A 25,979-nucleotide genomic window follows, 5' to 3' on the forward strand; every position below is an offset into this window, starting at 1 on the left:
AGGAACTGAAATTGCTGTTACGCGTGATAAGATATCAGCGGAAATATTTTGCGATCCAGGAATATGGCAAATGTTCGTTGTGAACTGCGATATATAATCTAAATGCCTTAGTTGTCTAGGTGAGCATTTTTCACTTTTTTGGCGAAACGCATAGCACAGTGGTTTATGGTCACTGAAAAGTATAAACTCACGAGCTTCAAGCATATATCTGAAAAATTTTATGGACGAATATGCGGCAAGAAGTTCTCGATCGTATGCGCTATACCGTGTTTCGGTGGGTGAAAGTTTACGTGAGAAAAAAACCTAGCGGTTGAAGACCATTGTCCGTCACCTGGTGCAGTGCACCGCCTATAGCATAGTCGGAAGCATCTACGTGTAGAGCTAATTGGGCAGACGGGGATGGATGTGCCAGCAATGCGGCATTAGCTAGTAGCTTTTTGCAATCTTCAAATGCTTTCAAAGTTGATGTAGACCACACAACTTTTGTTTTGTCTTTTCTTTTTTTCGTAGAACCTTTCAATAGATCATGCAGTGGCACTTGTGTCTCAGCTGCATGCGGTAGGAAACGGCGATAAAAATTTATGAGACCTAAAAATTTACGCAATTGCTGAATTGTTTCCGGTTGCTTGAAATCGAGTACAGCTTGTACTTTGTCTGGGCGAGGTGTGATACCAGATGGTTTGATCACATGTCCCAGAAATTCAAGCTCAGAAACACCAAATATGCATTTTGACACATTTAAAACTAAGCCATACTGTTGAAGACGTTGGAATATTTGTTTTAAATGAATTTTGTGTTCTTCGGCATTTTCAGAAAAGCATAGAATGTCATCAAGATATACATAGCAGAATGGTAAACCTCGTAAAACTTCATGCATGAACCGCATAAAAGTTTGAGCGGCATTTGCGAGACCGAAGCTCAATCTTGTATACTCGAATAAACCCCAAGGGGTTGTGATTGCGGTTTTTGGTATATCTTCTTCGGAAATGCCAATCTGATGGTATGCCTTGAAGATGTCTAGTCTAGAAAAAATAGACTTACCATGCAATTCTTGAGAAAAGTCTTGAATATGGGGTATCGGGTAAGAATCAAATTCCGTAACACTATTTAGACGACGATAATCACCGACAGGACGTACAGTACCATCTGCCTTGGGCACAATATGTAACGGTGAGCTCCAAGGGCTTTTGGAGGGCCGGATAATCCCTTGTTCTAAAAGGAATTCAAACTCTGTTTTCACCTGTTGTTGAATTTTTGGATTGAGACGTCGAGGCTTCGAAGCCACCGGTGGTCCTCGAGTGATGATATGGTGTCGCGTCACATGTTTCACTGTTTTACCGATCTGTGAAGGGTTGAAGACATCTGGGAATTCTTGAAATATAGCACTGTATTCAGAATCTCCAATGGTAGTGACGGAAGGTTGTGTTGTGGGCTTGATCGATCCGAGTACCCGTAATGATGTTTGCGAATCGATGAGTCGTCGGTTTCGCACATCAACGATTAGGTTGAAGTTGCTGAGAAAATCAGCTCCAAGTATTGGTGAAGTGACGTCAGCTACGAGAAATGTCCAGGAAAAAAGTTTCCGGAGACCTAAATCCAGTTTCTTGATCGTGGAACCATAGGCAAGAATCTTGCTGTTGTTAGCGGCGAACAAATGGAAACTTGGATGTAGTGCTGACGAATTTTTTTTAGGTGGTATAACAGAAACTTCACTGCCAGAGTCAACAAGGAAACGGTCACCCGTAACTCTGTCAATTACGAAGAGCCTGCTGGATTTGCTGCCCGATTCCATCATACCAGCGATGATGGAAGGTTGTCGTTTTTTTTCTGGAATTTACATGGCTGACGGCAGTAGCGGGCATTCTCACCGAACTTGTTGTGATAGAAGCAGATATCCCGTGCTCGACTTGAACGAGATGTTGAACGCCTAGCTCGTCGCTGTTGGGAGTTACTACGATATCTCCCTCTGGAGAGTCGATTCACTGTTGCCGTTAGCTCTGCCACTTGTTTGGTGAGCGTTTCGATGGCTGATGTCGAATCGGTTCGATCTGGAGTCGACTGCATTTGAGATGACGACGATGGCTGGATTCGACACACGTAATTTTGGGTAGTGATTTCAGCCACTTTGTCGGCTAGGACAGCAAGTTGATCTAATGGCTCACTGGAAACCGATAACACTGCTTGAATATTTTGCGATAAGCGTTGCATCCACAAGGTGCGCAAGAACTCGTCAGTGACTTTGTTGCCGGAGAGTTCTTTCATCTTTCGCAGCAGTTGACTTGGCTTTTGATCACCCAGCTGTAGCTCGTTCAAAAGTTCCTTGACTTTTTGATGTTCCGTCGCGGCGAACTCCTTTATGAGGCGATCCGACAAGGCTTGATAGCGGTTGATTGCCGGAGGATTTAATATCAGATCCGAGACGAAAGACAAGCATTCTCCGTCCAAGGAAGAGACCAAGGCTGCATACTTCGTATCATCGTTGGTGATTCCACTGAGTTGAAAAGCACTGTTGCACTGTTGAATCCATAGTTGGACATTGGATTTCCAAAACGGAGGTAATCGAAGTCCAATCCTCGAAACTTGAGCATTTTCTTCCGCCATCGCTCAGCTCCAACGGGAGAGAGAAAAAAAAAGAAGAGAAGACGAGAGAGGAGGAGGTCACACCAGAAGAGAAGAAGAGCAGACGATGATGCGTGGGTGAGAGGGGTCTGTTCTTCAGGGGCCTCTTTGAGGGAAGAATCTAGTCGTCGTAACCACAGACATAATGGAGGCTCGGAAAGAAGAAAATTTCCGAAAATGCATGAGATGAAATCTTCAATGAAGATGGACTTGTTTTGATGGTTAATGTTCCTAAACGTCGCTGGTCACCATTGCGGAGTCACTACACAGAGCCACAGCTTTGGAATAAACATTTATTACGACGACACATAATGATAATCTGGGTTAATGAAAAAGACAGGCATAGAAATTTTTGAACCTCACGCTTTCGTGTGCAGTGACTCTCTGCTCTGCTGTTTTCCAGACGGTCGTCTCCAGTACCCGGGATCACGTGACACACTCGAGGTCGTTGACCCGACTCTTGGGGGGTCGTCTGCGTGAGACACCACAGCTTCTTCTCGCTCCGTCGTTACGACCTGTTGCTCCTGGATTTCGTTAGCTGGGTGGTCGCCCCATCCTATAGCTCTTCCCTCCACCTCCTCTGGTACTATCAGCCTTTCTGCAACTGTCACCCTTCTGTTGAGTCTGGATATTCTCGCTGATTTGCATACGAAGTCGGTATACAAACTCAGGGGGGGGGGGGTACTCCTGCTATGCTCTGCATTGCCGCCGTCGATATTTTGTGATACGCCCTTGTCATAAAGAACAGGAACCCTCTTTGGATGGTATCGAGCTGTCTTTTCATTTTCTCTGTCGGGCTAGCGTACCACGCGGCTGCTCCATACGTTACTGTCTTGGTTGCCACCTGGTCATAGAGCACTCTCCTCATCCTCTGGTTAATTCCCCATCTTGGACCTGCTATGGCCATCATCTTCTGTAGGTTTGCATTGGCCTTCTTTCCTTGCTGTCGAAGATGTGGAATCCAATCCAGGTCGCTGTCGATAAGCACCCCAAGGTATTTCATTTCTTTTCTCCATGTGAGTCTTTGGTTTCTCATCCTGATTTTAGGTCGCTTGTCTCGTGTGCTAAACCACATGTAACCACTTTTGTCGAGTGCTGGCTCTAGGTCGTTCCGATCCATCCATGTTGCAATTGTCTCCAGCGCTTCTCCAACTGTTTCCTCCACATCATCCCATCTGGGCTCCGAGATTAACAGCAGTAGGTCGTCTGCGAACGCTTGTACTCTGACCCCCTCCCCCCACCTTTCTTTTAGCAGTGGATGAGAATGGGAGCGAGGCCCAAATCAAAACCCGGGGAGAGAGGATGTGAGGAGGAGATAGAGGAAGGAGAAATATTGGAAGAAAACCGAGAGGAGTCGTCAGCAAGAACTAAGGTGAAAAGAGTGAGATGGGCGGACTTCCACAGAGAGGATACTAGAAGAGAAAGGAGGGAGCCGCAGTCGGAAGGGATGACGGATATCCAGAGGAGGTTGGCATGCAGACAGGCAACATGGCAATGCAGACCCCAGACACACAGAGTGAGTCAGAAGGCCCCTCATATGCCAGAGCGATGAAAGAAGGGGAAAAGATCTACACCGTGTTGATTTTCCCAAGACACGAGGAGGACAAAGGAGAGTTGCCAAAGCGGTTTAGGGCAAGTGCAGAGAGGTTAAACCTGAAAGGAAGGATAGTGAGAATCAGGAGTATACAGAGGGGCTGTGCGGTAGATTTGAGTAGTGAAGAGGATGCCAAGGAACTCCCCAGGAAGGTGGCAGAGATGAGTGATTTAAATGAGATGATGGCGCTTAGGCCCCCAAAACCAAGGAGGGAACATATCATGGTTAAAGACAGGAGAAGTGAGGAGGATATTCAGGAGCTGACGGATGGCATTGCAAGAGTACTAGGACAGGAGGCAGAGGAAGTATTTTACAAATTTCAGTTGAGGGCAAAGGTGGAGGAGAGGAGACATATTGTGGTGGAGGTGAGAGCGAATAGAGCCTTGGCTGAGACACTGAGGAGGGGCGAAATGTGGATTGGGAAAAAAAGAGTGAGGGTGAAGTTGTTCACACCGTCTCCCAGATGCTTCCGGTGTCAGGCAATGACGCATCATCAAAGGAGGTGCACCAGTGTTGATCCAAGATGTGCCAGATGTGCAGAAAAACATGAAACGATAGTCTGCCATAATGAAAGGATGCGATGTATCAACTGTTTATGGAGTAACCAACAAAAGGGCACCAGGAATGATGTGAGGCACAGCGCATCAGCGATATCGTGCCCGGTGTACCGAAGAACAACCGGGAGGCCGCAGAGAGGACCAAGAATGTCGGAAAGAATCCAAAGGAAAGAGGTGGAGAGCAAGAGTCTGACAGAGGATAATAAGGGAGGAAGACCCCGATTGACGAGAGGAGGGGGCAACTTCTCAAATATGAGGGCACCAATGAAATGGAAATGGAGACCGGAAAGGGTCATTAGAATCGAAAACGAGGAATCCAGAGGAACAAGAGTAAGTGAGGGAAGAAGAGCCGCAGCTTCGAGACCGGACAGAGAAGTGGAAAGAAGAGTTTCATGGACAAGAAAAAAAGGCGCCCACGGAGGAGAGGTACCCGCACTAACGGTGCAGATCCCAGGAAGAGAAAACGGAGCGGGAGTAACGCAGGAGAGTTTCAGAGCTGACAAAGTGACGGTCGTAACAGAAACCAGACGCCAGGAGTTAAGAGAAAGGGAAAGCCCGGTCAGAACAGTGACATGGAGAGGCAGGAGGTAACAACGATGAGTTGAGAAGAGAGACAACAGGCGCTGTTGAAATTTGTTCGTTTTTTATAATCTTTTTCACAGAACGATGACACAACACGGCACAGAGATGGTGCCACCAGAGGAACCAGAAAAACAAGGGATCAGGTTCCTACAGTTCAATGCTGACAGAGCGAGAGGAGCAATGCTACAAATGGCTCACAATGCTGCAGCCATGGGAGTCGACGTTATATTGGTGCAAGAACCTTGGAAGTATAAAGGAGCGGTCAAAGGAATCCCACAGGTGTGGAAAGTATGGTCCTCAAAGAACCTGAAAGCGGCGGTCATCATAGCCAATAAGAAGATTGAGGGAGCAACCGTCAAAATTGGAAAACACTCGGCCACAGTTAGGGTGCGAGTGAGAGGAAAGGAGATAACATTATCCAGCTGCTACTCATCGCCATACGAGGAACTGGAAGAAGCACTCGACGAAATGAAGGAGACGGTAAGGAGGAGTAAAGGAGTACCAGTGATCATAGGAGCCGACCCCAATGGTCATCACGAGGAGTGGGGGTACAAAAAAAAGAAATAAACACAGGGAGAGGGGTTCCGCCAATGAGACAATCGTATGGGTCAAAACTGCCACTACAAAATATATGGAAAAAAATAACCACATTGATTCGCGACAAGCTGTAATTGCTGTCAAAAGTGGTCTTTTGCTGCGATAAACCGGAGGAAATGTCCCGTAATTTACAATAATAATTAATAATAATTATTAATTCTCTCTCTGTATTAAATTATTTATTTTAAGTAATTTAACTATTAATTTATTTTGTGTTGACAACTTGCCCCTCACCAGCGACGGCACTTTTTTTCTTGATCCGCCTGACAGTTGTCAAAGAAACACCCGCGATAACGGCAGCACGTTTCTGTAGTTGGGAAAGAGCTCACCAGCTTCCGCTTCTTTTTCACGAAACTTGGTGATATATTATCTTTCTTTCCGTCCTTTTGAAGACATCTTGAAATGTTTTGAAAACAGCAAATTTCAAAAAAATGCAAATGATATTTTATACAGTGAGCTACTTCAAAGAGCACGTTTCGGAAACAAAACCAAAACTCGCGGAAAAGACTTGGCGACAAAAAACCGATTTGCGCCAAGACAGCGTACTAGCAACCCAGGATAATCTTTTCCCCGCGCCGAAATGGAACCTCTCCAGAGAGGGGCGTTCCGATAACTCTTCTCCTGATTAGAGGACTACATATGAGGGTCACCAGTACTGGATGAGATATTTTATATTATGCAATAAAATTATCGTTTTGTTTGTTTGTTGTATCCTATGACAAGTGTAATATGTAATATGGCAAAAGTAAGATAACAGATGAGATGGCATGCCCCCCCCCCCTAATCGCTTCTAAAAAATGTACCTCCATCCTAACATGTGTAGATTCATCCATCTCACGTTCTGGCATTCATTCATTCACGCGTGGGAGGGGAAGCCAAATATTTAGTTCATATTTTTACTTACAGATGGCAGCACCAGTTCGAACGTTTTCAGATACTTTTTGGCTAGTTATGAAGAAAATTTCGGCTGGAAACTTTCAACAATCTGACAACCCTGCTTTCCTATTGGTTGCTCCGCAGATAAAAGAAAAGGTTGGAGATCGACGATCGAGTGTTATTAAGAATTGACGGCTTGAGAAACTTAGTACCTGTAGATCAAAGCTGCTTCGTAAATGTAGAAATCTTCCACAATGGCTACAAAATTCGATGAATTTCAAGTAGCCGGAAGCGTTCAGATTAACTTCAAATGCAAGTGGTCGATCAAATGTTTCAGCTCGCTTGATTCGTTGGTTGGAAAATATCACAGTAGCGAAGTTTTTAAGCTGGAGGAGAATGACTTGGAGTGGTTTATAACAGTATATCCTGGAGGAATTGATGAAGACCATAAGGGATACGTTTCTTGTTTTGTCTACGTAAGGAATTTATCAGTAGGCAAATCAAAATTTCGTCTTTCATTACTCAATACTGATGATGAGGTTTTGTTCGATGAGGGATATAATAACTGGAAGGATATCGCGAAAGGACGTGGTTATCGTGAAACTGTGAAAGCAGAAACTTTGAAACGTAGATTGATTAACGATACTCTGGTAGTCACTCTGGATGCAACTTATTGCGTAACTCCTGTCAAAGACTGTGTCAGCATTCACCACGGTGCGGAAATCACTCCAGTGAAGAAGGTGGCTGATGACTTGAAGAAGCTATGGATCAGCAAGAAACATTCGGACCTGGTCATCGTAGTAGGAGAGCAAGACATTCCTGTACATTCGACTGTACTTGGTGCGCGTTCGAAAGTGTTTGCGGCCATGTTCGAACACGACACAGTGGAGAAAACAACTCGCCGCGTGGAAGTGACCGACTTCGAAAAAGACACGATGGAGTCATTCATGGAATACATCTACTCGGGGAGCGTGAGCGAAATGAATTTCGATCTTGCTTTGGAGCTATTACGAGCCAGTGACAAATACGAGGTGAGTGATCTGAAACTATACTGTTACAATTACCTGAAATCACTTCTTAATGAACAGAACATCTGTCAAGTCCTCTTGAGTGCGGACATCCATAATGCTGAGAAACTGCGCAGCCATGCCCTGAAATACTTCTTTAAGTATGTTTCGAAAGACAGCTTCCAAGGACAACGTTCGATATTCCTGACACGACCACAATTACTTTATGACATCGTCGAGGAGATGATACAGAGATATCAAAGTTGATCTACCAGAAGTATCGAAAAACTTAATGATCATGATTAGTGACATGTTCACGTAATGAACAATCAGATGACAGTGGAATCGATGCAGTAGATTAATAAATTAATATTTGTCACAGTCGATAAGATCGATGTGTTTATAATATGATTAATATATTACTTATTGCTTTATATTTGATATGATTAATTTCTATTGTTATTATTATCTTATCTTTATGCTTGTTCGGGACAATAATTTCAGCATTGGTTACTGAGGTTATTCATAAAGTTTAGTTATGTAAGTCTCTTGGTGAAAATAACAATGTTTTTACCGATCAGTCTTGTCCAGTACTTGGCTTTTGCTTCTTAATTAATATAAAAATTTCATGGCCAGTCTTCAGGCCTCCATGATAATTAGATCTGGTTTAAGGGGGGAAAAAAATCTAAATTCTGACACTTGTACTCCCAGCTAGGTAGGGATTCTAGAACACACCACTGTACATTAGGACATCTTTATACTGTACAATTTCTCCTAGTGACCTCATGTTTGTAATTACAGAATGTTCTTTTACCCTCCAGACGCGGGAGATTTTTGAAATTTACTGTGCAAAATCGTGGGGTGTTTTTATCAGCTATGCAAGGGAAATTGTCCATATACCGTCCCCACAAGCGAAATTGTTAGTGCTGAAAAATTTTTTTGGAGTTGGAAATAATTTAAAAACTGATTCAAGTAACTCCACTTATTGCCTAATAGTGCCGCAAGTGTGATTGTACTAAATAAATTTTTCATAGCATAAAAATTGTTGTGTCTGTACTTGTCTTCTATATTTTTCGGGCATGTATAGCAATGTTTACAATGCTTAGCAAAGAGAGAGAGAGAGAGCTAGAAATGAAAGTGCTTCATTTGTCAAAAACGATTACACTGACATTGAACACTAAAATTTAAACGAATCCCTTTAAAAAAATGGACCGACAGGTAGACGTAGTAAAACCATCTGGTAAAACCACTTTGCATCGGACCTAGTAATTTACACATTATGCTTTTGAAAGTAGGCTTGAAAGAGCATCGTTCTTAAAAACCTTGCATGTCTTCATAATTTGCTGTGCATTGTAAAGAAAAACTTAAGTTGACGTAAATTGTGAGTTGACAGACTGAACTGTGGCCGCTTGTGGTGGTCGAGTGGTCATAGTGTCGGACTCGCGAGGTCCCGCTTTCCAACTCCACCATCGCCTTGAACTTCAAGACGCGAATGGGAGCCGATCTCCCCTTTAAAAAGTCTCGCCACAGAGAGCAACAGACCTACAAACAGTACAAATGCGATTCAATCATCACACATCACTCACTTCACTTCTGAAATATAGATGGCGGCCCTGAAACTTCCGACGCAACTCACTAGGTAGTAAATCGCCCATAGAAGGTGATAGACGTGAGTTCTGCTCAGTTTGAAAGAAAGTGCCCCCCCCCCAAGCCGACCAAAAATTATGGGGAAAAATTATTAAAATATCGAAAGAAAATACCCTTTATACACTGTATTAACCAATTTCTGTTAATTTAAATGCTTTTTGCAGATTGGTAATTCAAAATTTCTCATGGAAGAGGATATTTGTGCCCCTCCCAAATCCTTTTGTGATCCCTCCAATGGTCGATCCTGCGTACGCCCCTGAACAGCGGTCTATCGCCATGGGCAATTCACTACCGATTGAGTTGTGCCAGAAGTGTGCATGTGTACCGAATAGCCTAAGTGTGAATTTAGTGTTGAGTGTGAATCGTTAGTAGTGACATCTATTTTTCAAACTATAAGCGAGGTGTAATGATTGAATATTTGTAACCGTTGTAGGTCTGTTGCTCTCTGTGGCGAGACTTTTTAGCAGGTTTTTCAGACTTTCATCCGAGGCTTTCGAATCAATTTATACTCTAGTCCAGCGGTTCTCAACCGGTGCTCCGTGTGCACCTATCAGGGACTCCGCGGCGACTCGAGGAAAATAAAATGAATCGGTAAATTTGACAAATAAGTAAATAAGAGAGGCCTACAAGGTTCTGCCATAAAAATTATGTACAAAAAAGGGCTCCTCGAGTTAAAAAAATGTTGAGAACCGCTGCTCTAGTCATATGCCGGGTGATTATACTACAAAAGTTTTGTAGTAGTTCTAGACCAGACCAGACCAGAATGAAATTTATTTTCCCGGGCCTGGCCCTTTCGGGCCAACTGCGGGCTTACAAATTGTAGCCACGGAGACTACGTATGAAGAGAAAGACAAGAGAGTATGTGTTTTTTTTTTGTGCATGTGTATGAGAAAATTTGTCAAGATCGGGATGGTCATTTAAGTTTAACGACTGGTCTGGTAACACGTTTTGCAGGTAAATTGCGCCACAACCTTCTGTTAGTATTTTTAACAGGAGAAGAGGACAGTGAAATGAAGCTGTGAAGAACGTGCCGGTTTTTTTTTTTTTTTTTTTTTCCTATTTTAAAAAATTTTGAAGTTTTCAGTGTGAGTTCATTTCCGCCGGACAATGCGACAAGTTTTGTGAAATCAGAAAAGGAGGGGGGGGGAGGAGAAAGGAAGAAATGGGGGGGGATAGAGAAAGTTGTTAGTAGTTGTTAGGGGGGGGGAAGGGGATGACAAAGGAAAGGAGGGGGGAGGAAGCATGAAATACAACACACAAGCAACAACAGAAAAGTGAAAATCTCTTGCTCTGTTTGCCGTAAATTACAGTGAAAAATTACTGAGAATTTTTTTTTTTTTTTTTTTTTTTTATGTTCCCTTCAGGGATTTGAGAGGTTCCCACCCTAACGGGTAAATTACATGTATCCTGGGGGAAATTCAATTCCCAGAGTATGAAAAAGTTCCTAGGTTACGAGCATATTCTTGGGTAATAAAAAAGCTTGGTTAAATAAATGTATTTACAAGGACATGGTTACAGGAATTTTATGCAGAAAAAATATATACAGAGGTAATCTGCCTCGACTGGGTCCCTGGGGCTCGGGCTCATGCGAGCGGGTCGCGAGCTGACCGTTACCCCGATCCGCGTGAAGCGAGTAGCTCCCAACAGAAGAGGGAAATACTGCAAGGCAGCTAGCTTTACATGTTAAGCCTTTTCCGTTAAGCCTTTTTTGGTGTACGCGAGGGAAGCCCTTTACGATTATAGTAGTAATAAAAAACTTTCTCTTTTTTTTTTCCCCCCGCAGCGCCCTCTGACGAGAGAGAGGAAGCGTGGGAAAAACAGCTGTTTGGAGCAGCCAACGTCTTTTTCCTTTCTTTTCCCTCTTTTTCTCTCTCCCTGACCTTCAACAACGGTTGTTCGTGACGTCAGCGAGAGGGAAAAGAAGATGTTTCTTATCGTTATTTCAGCTTGGAGATGATTCTGCTCTGCCTGGGAAAGGCAATTTTGGGAAAAAAGAGCGGACTTTTAAAAAGGGGGAAACTCCCCTTTGATGTTTATGTTTATGTTGGTCAAACGACGAAGTGTGTGTATGATATGCGTGCCATTAAAGATCGTGCCACTGGAGTGCCCAGATTTGTTTTGGTCTCCGGTACTTTCTTACTTCGTCAGTGGCGTAGTCAACAATATTCCTGATGTGTGGGTAACGGGATTCGCTCATTCTATCGAATTGGCTTTGGTTAAGCTCGAGTATGTACGGCCAGAGGTGTGTAATCTGGAGGTCAAGGCGGATGTTGGCATTACGAAGGAACCAAGGAGCTCTCGTCAGTTGCCTGAGAATCTTGTTTTGGCGTACTTGTAGGCCTTTTATGTTGAGTTTCCGAGCGTGGGCCCAGACTGGTGAGGCGTAGAGCATTGTGGGGCGCAGAATTGATTTGAAAAGTATTGTCTTGTTTGTTAGGGACAATTTGGCTTGGGGGAAAGTGATCTTGTTTAGCATGCCCATAATGTTAACTGTTTTGTTCCTGGCCATTTGGACATGCTCACGGAAGAGGAGTTTCTTGTCGAGAAGGACTCCCAGATATTTAGTTAGTTGAACTGGTGGGAGGTTATGGCCTCCGAAGCGAAGAGTGTGCCTAGGAAGCTTAGTTTTCCGGGAAAACCACATGAATTGGCACTTGTTGAAATTCATGCGGACGTCGGAGTTAGTGCACCACTGTTCTATGTCGAGGGCTGCATCCTGGAGGTTCCAAAGGGCGTAGGCTGGCTTCCTGTGACTGCAGAGAATTGCTGCGTCATCCGCAAATAAGGCAATGATTCCATTTCTGGGGGTTGGGAAGTCATTCATGTAGAGCAAGAAGAGCTGTGGCCCAAGAACGCTTCCCTGAGGGACAGAGGCCCTTACGGGCCTTGAGGAGGAGAGGGTTTGGCCAATCTTAACTTGGAAGGTTCGTCCCATGAGGTAATTGAAGAAAAAAAGTATGAAGTGTGGTGGAAAGTTCATGTTAATTAATTTTGCAAGCAATGTTGCGTATTCACACTTGTCAAACGCCTTCGAGATGTCGCAGAACAGGGCTGCCACTGAGTCCTTGTAATTGAAGGCGTTTGTCACAAATTCAGTGACTCGGAGCAGTTGCATGACACAAGAGTGTTCCGGTCTGAAGCCGTGTTGCTCCGGTCGGATTATATTATTTGTGTCAGTGAATTGAAATAGCCTAGTGGCGATGACTCGCTCATAGATTTTAGAGAAATTTTTGAGGAGCGAGATCGGGCGATATGAGGTAGCAACATCCGGGTCAGTTCCGGGTTTGTGTATGGCCCGTATGACTGCGTGTTTCCAGGGAACTGGGAAGTGGTTTATGTTGATTGATGCATTTATAATATTAGTAAGTGTTGTGAGGTGTGCAGGGGCCATAAGTTTAATTGCCTTGTTGCTGATGCCATCGGCTCCTGGGGCTTTTTTGGAATCCAATTTTTGTATGAGTGATTTAACTTCCTCTTCATTTGTGTTTGCCATATGTCCAGGATTGTTTACCCTGTGGTATCGTATGTAGTTGGATACGCGTTGGCAAATGTCAATTGTGTCGTCCCTTGGCTGGACCCTGTTTGGGGAGAATTGACGCTCATAGGCGTCGGCGAAGGTTTCGGCTATGTCGGACTCAGAGAAAACGAAACCGTTTCCTTTTTTGATCTTTGTGAGTCGTGTTTGCGGAGGCCTACAAATTTTCCATGCTCGCCACAGGTTCCCGTTTTCGGCTGTAGCATTTCCAATAAATTCTGAGAATCTGTCATTTGTGTATTCTGCAACGTCTCTTTTTATTTCGCTTTGTAGGCGATTGAGGAGCACTTTGTCCAGTCGTCGTCTAAAACGCTGCCATTTTTTTCGGATTCGGTTTTTAAAGGCTATTTTTTGTAGAATATCTCTCGGGAGGCCGTATCGGAGGTCAGAGAAGTGTACTTCGCTAGAAGCGAGGTCAATGGCCTCCTGAAAGCGGATTGACAGTTGTGAAACAACCTCATCAATTTGCGTGGGCGTTTCCGCTGTGATAGGGATGATATTGTCGTTTTCTGTTAATTCTTGGAATTTGGTCCAGTCGACCCGTTTACTGATTCGTTTGGATCGTGGGATGTGAAAGTCGACCTCGAAAAAAACAGGGTTATGGGGGGAATTTAAAATGACCTTGGTGTGTGTGTCAATGTCCCAGAGGAAATTTTTTGAGATCCCAAAATCTATAACATCAGGAGCTTGCCGTGGGCAACCGGGGATGTGTGTAGGGGTGGGAGAAGAGTGAACTTGAAGAAATTTGTTCATACAGTATCGCCGGAGGGCTACGCCATGCTTATTTCTTTTTTTGCTGCAAAAGAGGGGGTCCTTGCAGTTCCAATCGCCCCCAACGAAGACTGGGGTGTTTGTGTCAAAAATAGTATTTAGAAGGTTGACGTCAATTTTGTTTCGGGGCGGCTTGTAGATTGAGCAGAAGATGAATTTTTTACGCTCTATGAAAATTTCCACGGCAATGGCCTCCATTTCTGATGAGGCTGGGAGAACAATATTTTGGAAGGGGATGGTGTTCCGGATGTAAATTGCTACTCCGCCTCCTCTATTTAAAATTCTGTCCCTTCGTGCCATAGTGAAACCTTGTAGTTTCGGTTTGTTGCTGGGTAGCAGCCAGGTCTCAGAAAGCATTACTATATCAAGCTGGGCTCGGTGGACCTCCTCCTGCAGCTCTTTCAGGCTATTTTTTAGACCATTACAGTTCCAAGCCATAATTCGTAATGGTCTGGGGGGGACACTAATTGTTTGAGCTATTTTTAAGCAGGGATTGGAGTACAATTAAAGTTGTTATTTCCTCTTTTTTAAGCTGTGTTAGTTGGTGAACAAGTGTTTCAGGTAATGTGCTGGTGGGGGCTGAGGCCAACTGCTTGGGAACTTCTGTTCCAGCTGTGAGGGTCTGAGCGCACACTTGGGTTTCGGGTCCAGAGGTGTCCTGGGCCAAATTTGAGTTTGTTTGCTTGTCGTTGATTTCAAGGTTTTCTTTTTCTGGGAGTGACTCGTGAGCATCTTCGAAAGATTCTTCGTCCGAGTCAATTTCTTCGGTTCTAAGGATATAGTAATTGTATGCAGCTGTAGCTGCTCTTTTGCTGGTGTCCATCTCCTCTAGCTTGGAGGAGAGTTCATCTAATGGGGCTTGTTTGTGTTCCACAGCTAGCGGGTGTACGCCAGCCTGAATTGTGTTATGCAATTTGGTTTGTTTTTCTTGCATTATTTTGGCTTGCTGAGCAAGGGTTATCTCATGAGAGGGCTGAGTTTTCGGCCCGGTTCCTGGCCCGTGGGGTCGTGAAGGGCGAATAGTGAGAGTGTCGGTACCAAGCGTGAACTCTTCTTCGTTTTCAATGGTTGGTAGGTTAGTTCCCAACTGGGTACTCGTGGGCTCCGGGGGGGCGCTTCCTGGGAGGGGGGGGAAGTCCTCAGCAGAAATCGGCCTGAGGTGAAGGGGGAGCAGGGGAATAATAATTCTGCCCTTTTCTTGTTTTTTTGGATTGGGGTGTCTAGGGCAACCTGGGAAAGTGGCTGTGTGAGGGCCACCACAGAAGGCACATTTTATTTTTCTTCTGTCTCCTTTATCCCTACATTTGCTTGTTTCATGCGGCCCGGAACAGAAGGCGCATACGGGCTTATGTTTGCAGAAGAGGGCCGTGTGGTTGAACGCCATACAGCGCCTGCATTGTATTGGGGCGGCGTTGCCCCTGTATCGTTCAATATCTATGGGGATACCTGCTAATTCTTTTATGTTAGCAAAATTTTTATTTTCAATAGTGATTTCCACCAAAAATAAGGGTAGGGGCCTGTTTCCTGCTCTGGTCGTCATGTTGGAGACCTTAACTGTATTAATGTTCTGTTTTCGGAGCTCTTCTTTTATTTCATCAGGTCTAACATTTGCTGGGAGCCCTCTAATGACAAATTTGAGTGTTTTTTCAGAGTGTAATTGGTAGGTATTGTAATTAAATTTCCGTTCATCGAAAAATTTGGTTGCTGTTCTGTGGTCAGTTTCTGTGAAGACTTCAACCACTAAAGTATTTTGTGTTGGTTTGGAAGTAGGGGGTATTTCACAGAGGGCTCGAAGGGCGCCAAAGTCTGTCAGCCAGGTGTTTCCCCAGTTCCTAAGGATGATGGCAGGTATGTTTTTACGCCTACGAGGGCGTCGTGCAGGTTGGAACCCTGCATTATTCTGTATATCATCTTGGTCATTTTCGTCCTCGTCCGACGGGGGCGTAGGAGCATTGTTTATGTTTATATTAGCTACGGGGGCGTTGCCCGGCGGTGTTGAGGGGGCGTTTCCCTCAGAAGTGTTATCATTCGGGTGGGTTTGGCCCACCATATTTGGGGAGGCAATTCCTCCTGTGGTGTTTACATTCGGGTAAGTAGTGCTTACCAAATTGAGAGGGGCGTTCCCCTCAGTGTTGTTTATGTTCGAGTGGGCGTTTCCCACTGAATTTGGTGACAGAGCTCGCTCTGTTGACATGCTATCATGGTCCGGTTTGTCTGATGCCGGAGAGAGGGGCGAGATCGGAGTGGGGGCAGGGGGAGAGGACAGATGTTCAGATGCATCTGTTATGGCTTGTTGCTCTCTTATGTCATTTGTGGCAGTGGTGTTTCCTGGCAACGAGCTATCCGCAGTGGAGCTGGAATGAGCGGTGGAGCCGTTTTGAGATCCGGAGCTGTTAATACTCGAAGTGAAGTCAGTGGTGTTTTCAGTAGAGGGGGTATCAGTTCTCTCCTCAGAAGTACTTGAGTTTTGACGCTCTGAAATATTGGTGCTGTTTTCAGAGATTGCAGGCGTGTTATCAGTAAGGCTGAGACGCAAATTGATGTTTATGTTTGGATTTGGTGCGGACCCGTGGGTCGAATTTTCTGTGGTGTTCATGGTTGAGTCAGACTTCTGCGTGTCTGAAGAGCTTCCGGGGGCAGTTGAGGACCCCAAATGTGAGTTAGATTTTTTTTTCCTTTTCTTCTTTTTCAACCTTTTTCTCCGACCACCATTTTCGGGTGGGGGGGGGGGGTCAGAGTCACCCTTCAGCATGGGGGTTGAAGTAAGGTTGCGCTTAAACATAAGTGCCCTTTTGTGGCAGCAGGTTTTATTTCCCATAAGGTCAAAGAGGTCCCTTGCCTCGCAGAAAAGCTCTTCTAGGCCCTTAAGGGCAACCTTGTTTTTCCCTTCCTGTTCGATGTGGTAGTATTCAATCACTAGATTTTCGATCTTTTCCTCAAAGATACATCTATTGTGGGCCACATTTTCCCCCAAAACAATATTTTTAAGCTTGTCTATCCATGGCAGAAAAGCCTTACCAAACTCTGCCCTGGGGCCGGATTCGTCCAGGTCCCCCGCAAGATTTTTCAACTTAGCTACGGCTTCGGCGCCGTCAGTATCGGCAAAGGGGCAGATTATGCCCATCTTACACAGAGTGTAGTAGTTCTTTTATATAAAACGTGATAAATACAACCAATAAGCGTTTCGGTTGCATTCGAGTTAATGCAACCAATGCGCGTACTGGTTGTTGTTTTCATGTTTTATGAAAGAACTTTCGTAAAAAATTTATCACGTAAGCCTCAAGCCGAGATTAAATAACTATAAAAGTTTGTTACAAAACTTGAAAAATGCGGCCAATAATCTCATCGGTTACGTTCCGAACGAATGCAACCAATAGGATTATTGGTTAATTTTTAAAGTTTTATAAAAGTTTTGTCAAATTTTTATAGTGTAATCCTGGTCTCATAATAAATGTTTCGCACTTTTTTTTTTTCTTTCTGCCGCAGCTGATTATTTTTCATGTACCCATGAAGTACGTGACGGGTCATTCAGTACGCGTACCACAGGTTGAGGACCAACGTTGCTTCTCTCAACCGCGTTTTAGAACTTTTCTAAAACTTTTATAGTGCAATGCCGGTTACCGCCATCGTGTGCCTTTTGTAAAAGCTTACTTTATACTATAAAAGTTTTATAAAAATTGTTTTACAAAACTTGACAAGTGCAACCAATAACATCATTAGTTGTATTAGCTTGAATGTAACCGACTACCTTATTGGTTACATTTTTATAGTTTTATAAAAGAACAAACTACAAAATACAAGGTGACAACAGGCAAAATGCCCTACGAGGTGGCTTAGAAGAAAGATGCCCATAAGAAATATGGATGTCATATATTTCAAAAATTCAGCAACCCAGTTAAAAATGCAGTTATGCAATGCTAATATACATAATGGGAAAGAGATTACTACGCCTTCCCCCACCCCCCCGCGTAAGCCTATAGATAAGGAGCGTAATAGGCATGAAGCATTTTCCTTCGATATTTTAATTCTTTTACAATGAAATTAAAAACAGTTTTATAAAAGTCATTGTAGAAGAAGATTTAAAATATCGGAACAAAATACATTTGCATTGATACTGTTACTTAAAATGTTTTTGGAGGTTGGTAACTCAAAATTTCTCTGAAAGAAATTCCTTTCGCCCCTTCCCCCCTCCCCCAAAAATTGTTTAAAGGTGGGAACTGGGTACGCTCCTGCCCTTATCACTCAACGAAACCGAAACTTGATATCGATTTCAGTGGCGCAATAGCCAGTCTATTGTTTATAACGATTTTATTGTCTTGAAACAACACTCTGATATTCGAGATTGGGCTGATAGCGTGCGAAATCGTCATGTGCTATCATGTGATTCCCCCCATTTTTTTTTTTATTTTATATACGTGAATTAATCCAAGCTTCTTTACATCAAATATGAAGCGCCTTTTTTTTCGCCAAACACCGCCAAGTTCGATACACGAAGGATTGGTAAGCGTACGCAAAAACCAGTCTCGTTACCGATGAATGGTGATACAGGTGTGTGAGGTGAATGCATTGGATTTATGAGTTAAGCAGCGTATTTAACTATCAGTTAGTGCTAAAGAGTTATAATAGCCCTCGTTGGGCGGTCGTGTGGGCATCATTGTAGCCTTCAATAATCCGTTCACGTACAGACTTTTGGCAACAAATGTGTCAGCATCAAAAACTGGTTTCGTTTTTAGTATAGTAAAAAAATATGAGTGGGAACAGATTTCTCTTTCGTGATCATCCACATCCTTCACCCCCTCATACGTGTCTGATATGTATACAGGATGATTACTTAATTCGTCACCAAAGAAAGACGAAAGGTGATTTTACTGCATTTTACTGGTGAACCGTTGATCCTAAAGGCATACCAATTAGAAAAATACCAATTTCCAATTAGAAAAAAATATCCAAATAACGTTTGGAACTCAAAACGCCATTCATGTTATATATATGTTACACAACAGGTACATATTTACATTAGATTAAGAGAGAGAAAGACGATGTGGATGCATCTCGTGTGAGAGCAGGAGCTGGTCTGGTGCCCTCACACACACACACATGACCCTTCGGACCCTCCGAAGGTACATTCGGTCACGTGATCATCTCGTCGTTTCAGTACAGAATGTACTGAGATTCTTTAACGTGACTAGAGCGTGCTTGGTAAGAGAGACAATGTGCAAAGTACATTAATAATACTACATATAAGAATATGGAGATTCTACACCTGTATATTCGAATCTTACTCAGAGAAATAATCACTCTCACAATAAGCCAGTTTATTTGCCGTACAGACTTTATCCTGTCAATTTCCAAATGTTGTTTGCCCGTGTTTTTTTTATGACAACAAACATTTCGCAATTTTGCAACCGAGCTTCGAACTCGTTGTAAGACAGCCGTTGTAATGTAACAAATGCACAATTTGAATCTAAAGAAACATCTCATATTTCTACTAAAGGTACGGCCTGGGGGGGATTTAACTTGACTATTTTTTTTTACTCGTCTTTCAATGTTTAGTAGATGTTTTCTCTAAATCTTCAGCGGGCCACGGCAAAAAAGAGCTCTTGTATTAACGAGATCCAGCTGTACATGGCAAAAATAATTGAATAAAGGGAATGCCAATCATACCATAATTGCAATTAAAATCTTCGTAGACTGTTGTGCGCTCAATTACACTTCTTCTCCGTACACGCACCTCGACCACATTCCTATGCGGAATTTCTAACGAATCGGCATGTGCCGGAATGTGTTATGAGGTAGGGTGACCATACGTCCCGTATTTCCCGGGACAGTCCCGGTATTTTCTGTTTTTTTTACCGTCCCTGCTTTTTGGCAAAAGTGTCCCGGTTTTTCCCGTATTTTACATGAAGCCTACTTGAATTTTTATTCTTTATTGAAGTCAAAGATTGAAATTATTTTTAACTCATAAATTATACTATGATAATTACAACTATAAAATGAGAAAATTAACCTCCCAAATTTGTCTTGATGAACTTTTTTTTTTTCGTGGAATTCATTTTAATCCCCTGCAATTTGCAGTAATGTTTCATTTCTCGACATTGGGATTTTTTAGAAATTTCAACAATATTTGGCAACTTTTGGATTTGGCGTAATTTTTTGGCGATAATTGAAAATGTCCCGTATTTGGAATCCAAATTTCCCGTATTTCTCTCCAGAAAATATGGTCAGCCTAGTTATGAGTGTATGTGTGCCTTGCGCTTGTTTAGTGTCCATGCTGCCATCTGGCTTCCATTTTCTGACGTAAAGATGGAAATGCTTGTATTTTCATGTTATGTCAGTATCGTGTTGTAGGTCTGTCTGTTGTTCTATGTGGAGAGACCTTTTCAAGACCGGCTCAATTACACTATATAACACAAGATTTTTTTTTTTAACGCATTAACTGATGGAGTTTTTGGTTCCATCAGTGAAGAAAGAAATGTTTACTTCTTGCATGCCTATTATTTTTTTTTTTTGGTCAATCATTATGACTCCCGCAACACTGTTGGATGTCCTTCCTTCAAAGTGGCCCACCAGTTAGAATTTCTTATAAAATAACCTGATCTAACCCAGTTTTTATTCCCGGTTTTAACCGTTTCATGTGTGCAAGGGCTTGAATAAAGAAATTTGGATTATCAATATTAAACGAATCGGTGATAAATCTGGTGATGCAGTCCAATCCCGTTTTAACGAATACCGTTATAGCGAAAATCTCGTTTTAACGAACATTTTTCTAATCCCTCAAATAAGTTTACATAGGGACAATGCTAAGTAACCTGGAATTCATTCATAACGAAATTTCATTTTAACGAAGTGATTCCTCCGGTCTCTTGGCATCGTTATAACGGGATTCGACTGTATTACCCTTACCTACCGCACGTTAGGAAAAGGAAGGGGGGGGGATAAATGTAAAAGGAAAAAAAGTGTAATAAATAAGGTGAGGATAGACAAGAAAGGTATTTTTTTTTTAGGTCATCTTTTCACCCTCCCCCTACGTGTTCTCCTTGGCTCTTATGTCAAAAGAGTATAGTAAAAAGATGCAATATACAGAAAGGAGGGAAAGAAAGAATAAGCAACTTGTCTTTAGGATTACTGAATACAGGGGCGTAGCTAGAAATTTCGTTCGGGGGGGAAACCACTTTCATTTTGGGGGGGACCAAAGTGACAGAACAATGGATTTGGAAATCTTTTTCCCTTTTTTCGGTCATTTTCTCACATTTCGGGGGGGGGGGACCAGACCCCCAAGTCCCCCCCCCCCCCCGCTACGCCCTTGACTGAATACCCAATGTCTCTCCAAGTGGTACACCACATCCTCAACTTTCAATTCGACAAGTTCAAAGAAAGCATGGGTATTTACTCAGAAGAACCAACACTATCTATAGCAGAAAACCTCCGCGTGAAGCTCGTGACGTCACTAGAGAAGGTCACGTCTCACCTATAGCCATTGGATATACAGTCAAACCTCGTTAGTGCGTCACCCGGTTAACGCGTCACTCCGCTTACCGGGTCACTTTTTTGGAAGTCCCAATTGTCCTCAGGCAGGAATTGGCACAGCTATGGCTTACTCCGTTTAACGAGTCACTCCGCTTACTAAGTCATATTTTTGCTCTGCCAAAAGTGACTCATTAACGAGGTTTGACTGTACATCGCCGACGCATTCACCATCTTTAACCCCTTTTTTTTTTGTAGTGTATCCAATGGCAATAGGTGAGCTGACTTTTTCTTCAGTGACGGTACGAGATTCGCACGGGGGGGGGGGGGTTCTGCTATAGATGGTGTTAGAAGAACACGCTCACCAAGGAATTCCCGACGTAGAGCATCTTTAACAGGGAGAACACATCGAAAACACCATGGAGATTATTTCCGGAACCGTGAAAATCGAAGTGCTTATGAAAATAAGGAAAATGGAAAATGTCCCATAATTTTTTCATATTTGAAAATGTATTTTAACTGTAATTTCATTTTCTGTGATACGTCGAAATACGACACACGTATTCTGAAAGTTATTTGCAGTTTTTAATATGATCATCAGTGCGAAAGTTCAATTCAAAATTCCAATCAGCCAATGGTAAAATGACCAATCCACAAATATCCATCTCCTTACTACGAAAGCAAAGTTTCGGGGAATAATCATCATCATTTTCATGATTATACAGGAAAAAACACAGAAATAATATTTTTCACCTAAGAGGCGAAAAAAAAAAGTTTTGTTTTCGTTGCATAGTGTTACATTTCCTTCAAAAATGCTCAAGACATGCACTCATTGTTGCGAGAGATTCATTATTCGAAGCCATTGTTGAATCACCAAATAAAGCACGGGAATCCGACAATGTCTTCGTTCAGTCTTCCAACAAGCTGTGTACCGGACGGACGATCGGGGAGGATCCATCCGAAGAAAAAGGTCTGTCTTCCACATTTCGATTTACCATTACATAATCATTTTAAATTAATTCTAACAGTTTCTCCAACCCCTAAATCCCCATCTTTCTTCATTCGTTAAAATAATTCTGACTCCCCGCGATTATAAATTATTTAAATCCGTAAGAAATCTCTTATTAGATTATTCGACCATAATCTCAGTCCATCAAATAGCACATTAAAGAGCTACCAGTAAATAATTATCAGAGTGAAATCTAAATAAAATAGTCGATCAATATTTTTATATATTGCATAAAATATAATAACCCCTAAGGTCAATTATCAGGTTCGATCTTCACGATGATTGAAGGAAGTAACTATAGTTAGCGGGCTAGTTCAGGGTTATTACTCGTTACTGAGTCTCCCGAGTCTCCACATTCTAAAGCCCGGGCCCCGCGGTAGAAAAAGATTTCTCGCGGGCTTATAAATAAGTGGGATTTTTTCGGACCTTCATAGGAAAGAAGTTTTCACAGGCCCATAAAGGCCAGGAGTTTTGCGAGGAGGCGTGATCAAAAAAGAGTTCTTCACGACCCCTTGATGGCCGGGAATTTTTCGATCATCGGGCTTCGAGGCTAGAGCCCTACCAATCAGAAGAGAGTTGACATGAAGGAAGCATTGCGGAGAGCTCGAGGTTGCCAGTCTTCTACAAATCTAGACGAATCTGGAGGACGGACCTACCACATCGAAGAGGAGTCTTTCACCCAGAACCTGAGGCCATTAGCTGAGATACCATACGATACCATCCACGGTTACGACTCGCAGTGCTCCATCGGGAGTCGGGAGCTCAGACAGCGTGAGCTCCGAGGTTTTGACACTTATGCTACCAACCTCGAATTTGTTGGGGGGGGGGGAGGTGTTTACCACACATGGTCTTTTCCTGCAACCATTAGTAGGTATTTGCATCGGTTCTCTTTAAGACAAGGTGGCCATGAGGAAAAGATATGGTCCGAACAGGAGCTACGGACTTTGCTATATCCTAGGGGCCAATTTTAAGGCCAAATTTATGGTGCAAAAAGTCTCCAATGGAAAGCGTAGTACGGGAATAATAGCCAAAAAAAAAAAAAAAAGAGAGAGAAACATCGGTACCAGATAAAGCCATAATACAATTACAATAACACCTCAGTATAACGTCGATCGTTTTTAACGTCACCCTGCGCATAACGTCATTTTTTAAAGGTCCTTGCAGAATAATCAACAAATCTGCTTTACTCGTTATTAAAAGTCTTTTTTTTTTTAATCGGTTTCCTAGGATGGCGTTATACCGAGGTTTGACTATATAACGGAGTAGAACCTCTCGATAACGGATCTCCATGAGAAGGGGGGTGGAGTTGTGTAATCGACATCGTAAACACCATTAAATAAACATTGGGTATCTGATATAAAGAGTACAGTGGATACTTCCAATAAAGGACATATCTGTTAGCAGACACGTCCGTCGACTGACATTTTTTTCCGAGTACCGTGTGATAGGACTTTAACGTATTTCAGTTCTTATACCAGCGGACACTACCCGTTAAAGGACAATTTCGGTCGTATGGATGTCCGTTATCGTGAGGTTATGGTGCCTTTTTCCTTTTCGGCACTCCTTGCACTAATAGTAATCGTCACACAATCGCTTGCGACACACTGATAACCACTATCGGGACGTCCAGGATAGTCCTGCACAGGGGAGTAGCGAACGAAAAAAGGGACAGTGGCAGACTCACTTACTTGGCGTAGTGTGAAATTTTACTATTTATACCAATTAGATCGTTATTACACTCGGACACACCGGAATGTCATATTAAGCCTTATAAGCCGGGGTCGAGTGAACGTCGCTCATTGCGTAAATCTTCTCGGAGTAGTCCGCAAAACTCGAAGTAGCCACCATATGGGCTCGACTATCGCTGCAGCGGTACCGCCCGGTGGTTATCTCTGTCCTGTACGGAAGAATATTCCAGGATGTTTATGGGGAGTAGCGGACGAAAGGGTCAAGTTGCAGACTCACTTACTTGGCGTAGTCCATGAAAATTGGCAGGGCATTAATTCGTCACTCTATAATCACACCCGGACAAGTCTTAAAGCACTTTATAAGCCGAGGTCGAGTGAACGTCGACAGTACGTAAAACTTCCCAGAGTAGTTCGCGAAACCCGGAGTCATCGTCACCAACACAACACGCATGTCACATGTAACATCATGCGGTAAAACTTGTCCACGTCGGACACATACTGTAGCACGCATGTCAGAAGACATCAGGTGGCTCGAGTTTTTCAATGTGGACTCTCTAGAAAGGGGGGGGGTGTATATTAATTAATTATTTTCGTTAATAATTTCCTCAATTTTCTTAATTAGGTGTTATTTCAATGGAGGGGGGGGGGCAAAAAGCTATTTAAATTTGAGCCTACGTAATTCAAATTAGCTAAATTTAAACTATATACGTGCAAATAATAATTACTTTAAGATAATTTTTCTAATTATGCATTATTAATGTAAATATAGCAATTAAATCCATTAGCAGGAATAGTCTTAAATAGGAAGTAATTAAATTAATCAATGCATTTCAAGAGAGTTTGGATTTTTCTCAGTATTTTCTTATTTCTTTTCCTTTTATTCTATGTACCTGGCTTGCGGACTACTCCGAGGAGACAAATCTGGAGGACGGACCTACCACATCGAAGAGGAGTCCTTCACGCAGAACCTGAGGACATTAGCCGAGATACCATGCGATACCATGCACCTGGCTTGCAGACAACTCCGAGGAGACAAATCTGGAGGACAGACCTACCGCATCGAAGAGGAGTCCTTCACGCAGAACCTGAGGACATTAGCGGAGATACCATAAGATACCATGTACCTGGCTTGCGGACACGAGGAGACAAATCTGGAGGACGGACCTACCACATCAAAGAGGAGTCCTTCACCCAGAACCTGAGCCCATTATCCGAGATACCATACGATACCATCCACGGGTACGGCTCGCAGTGCTCTTCAGATCTCATCCTTGTCGATAGAAGGCGGTGGCATGTATCATGGAAAGAACAATTTGTTCGCGACGTGTGTATAGCGACAGGAGTAATACAATAAATTGTGATGTGTATTTATGATGTATTTGAGTGCTTTTATTATTAACACTTTCATTTAGTACTTATGTATATACAGTTTTAGAACGTGATTATTATCCTCAATTGGAACAGTGTTCTTAATTTGGTAGAAACAGTACTGTGTATTTGCGGAATAAGACTTTGATCTTCGAAAATTATATAAGTGAGAATATTAAGAGTACAACTTAGGTAAAATTATCATGCCCCCCCCCCTCCTCCTCCCCATAAGTTTGTGGGATTTTAGACAGAGAATCTAGGGCAATTTTTTTTTATCATAACAAATTCATTACAGAGGACTAGTGAAAACCTGGCCTGTAAGCCCACTAAAGGTTTCCGGCTAGGTGTTCGGCTCACGGATGGGAGGGGGGGGGGCATGGTAATCATTCTAAGCTAATACGAAATCTAATATATTTAATACCTAGACCAGGGGGTCTTCGACCCTACAGGCACAGTGGGCCAAATCATAAATTGCCCACGGAGTCCGTGGGGCCACTAATTACAGTGCAGTTACAGTGAAACCTGCCTAAGTTGGATACCCATGGTTCCATTAAAAATCTGTCCAAGTTAGAGATGTGGCCAAAATACAGAGGTACAGTGTTAAGCACATTCAGTATTACAGAAGGTCGATTATTACATTAAGGTCGATCCCGTTCAATGTAGGG

The 25,979-nt window shown here is 43.0% G+C and overlaps 2 protein-coding genes across 2 annotated transcripts in view; one reads left to right on the forward strand and one right to left on the reverse strand.

Moving 5' to 3' along the window:
- Positions 1–1,791: 1,791 nt before the first annotated feature.
- Positions 1,792–2,601, reverse strand: LOC149084609 (uncharacterized). Its single transcript, XM_089235346.1, has one exon. It carries the CDS (start codon positions 2,599–2,601, stop codon positions 1,792–1,794), a length of 810 nt encoding a protein of 269 aa, XP_089091472.1.
- A 4,441-nt stretch (positions 2,602–7,042) lies between these two features.
- The window catches only part of LOC149084610 (speckle-type POZ protein-like), a 29,775-nt gene continuing 10,838 nt past the window's right edge, over positions 7,043–25,979 (forward strand). Inside the window, exon 1 of the mRNA XM_089235011.1 lies at positions 7,043–7,856. Coding sequence (XP_089091137.1) covers positions 7,080–7,856 — 777 coding nt within the window. The 5' untranslated portion in view covers positions 7,043–7,079. The remainder of the gene's footprint in view (positions 7,857–25,979) is intronic.

Source organism: Pholcus phalangioides, unplaced genomic scaffold (genome assembly GCF_987345545.1).
Source record: "Pholcus phalangioides strain wild (caught in Gottingen) unplaced genomic scaffold, Ppha-v1.0 ptg000008l_1, whole genome shotgun sequence".
NCBI lineage: Eukaryota > Metazoa > Arthropoda > Arachnida > Araneae > Pholcidae > Pholcus > Pholcus phalangioides.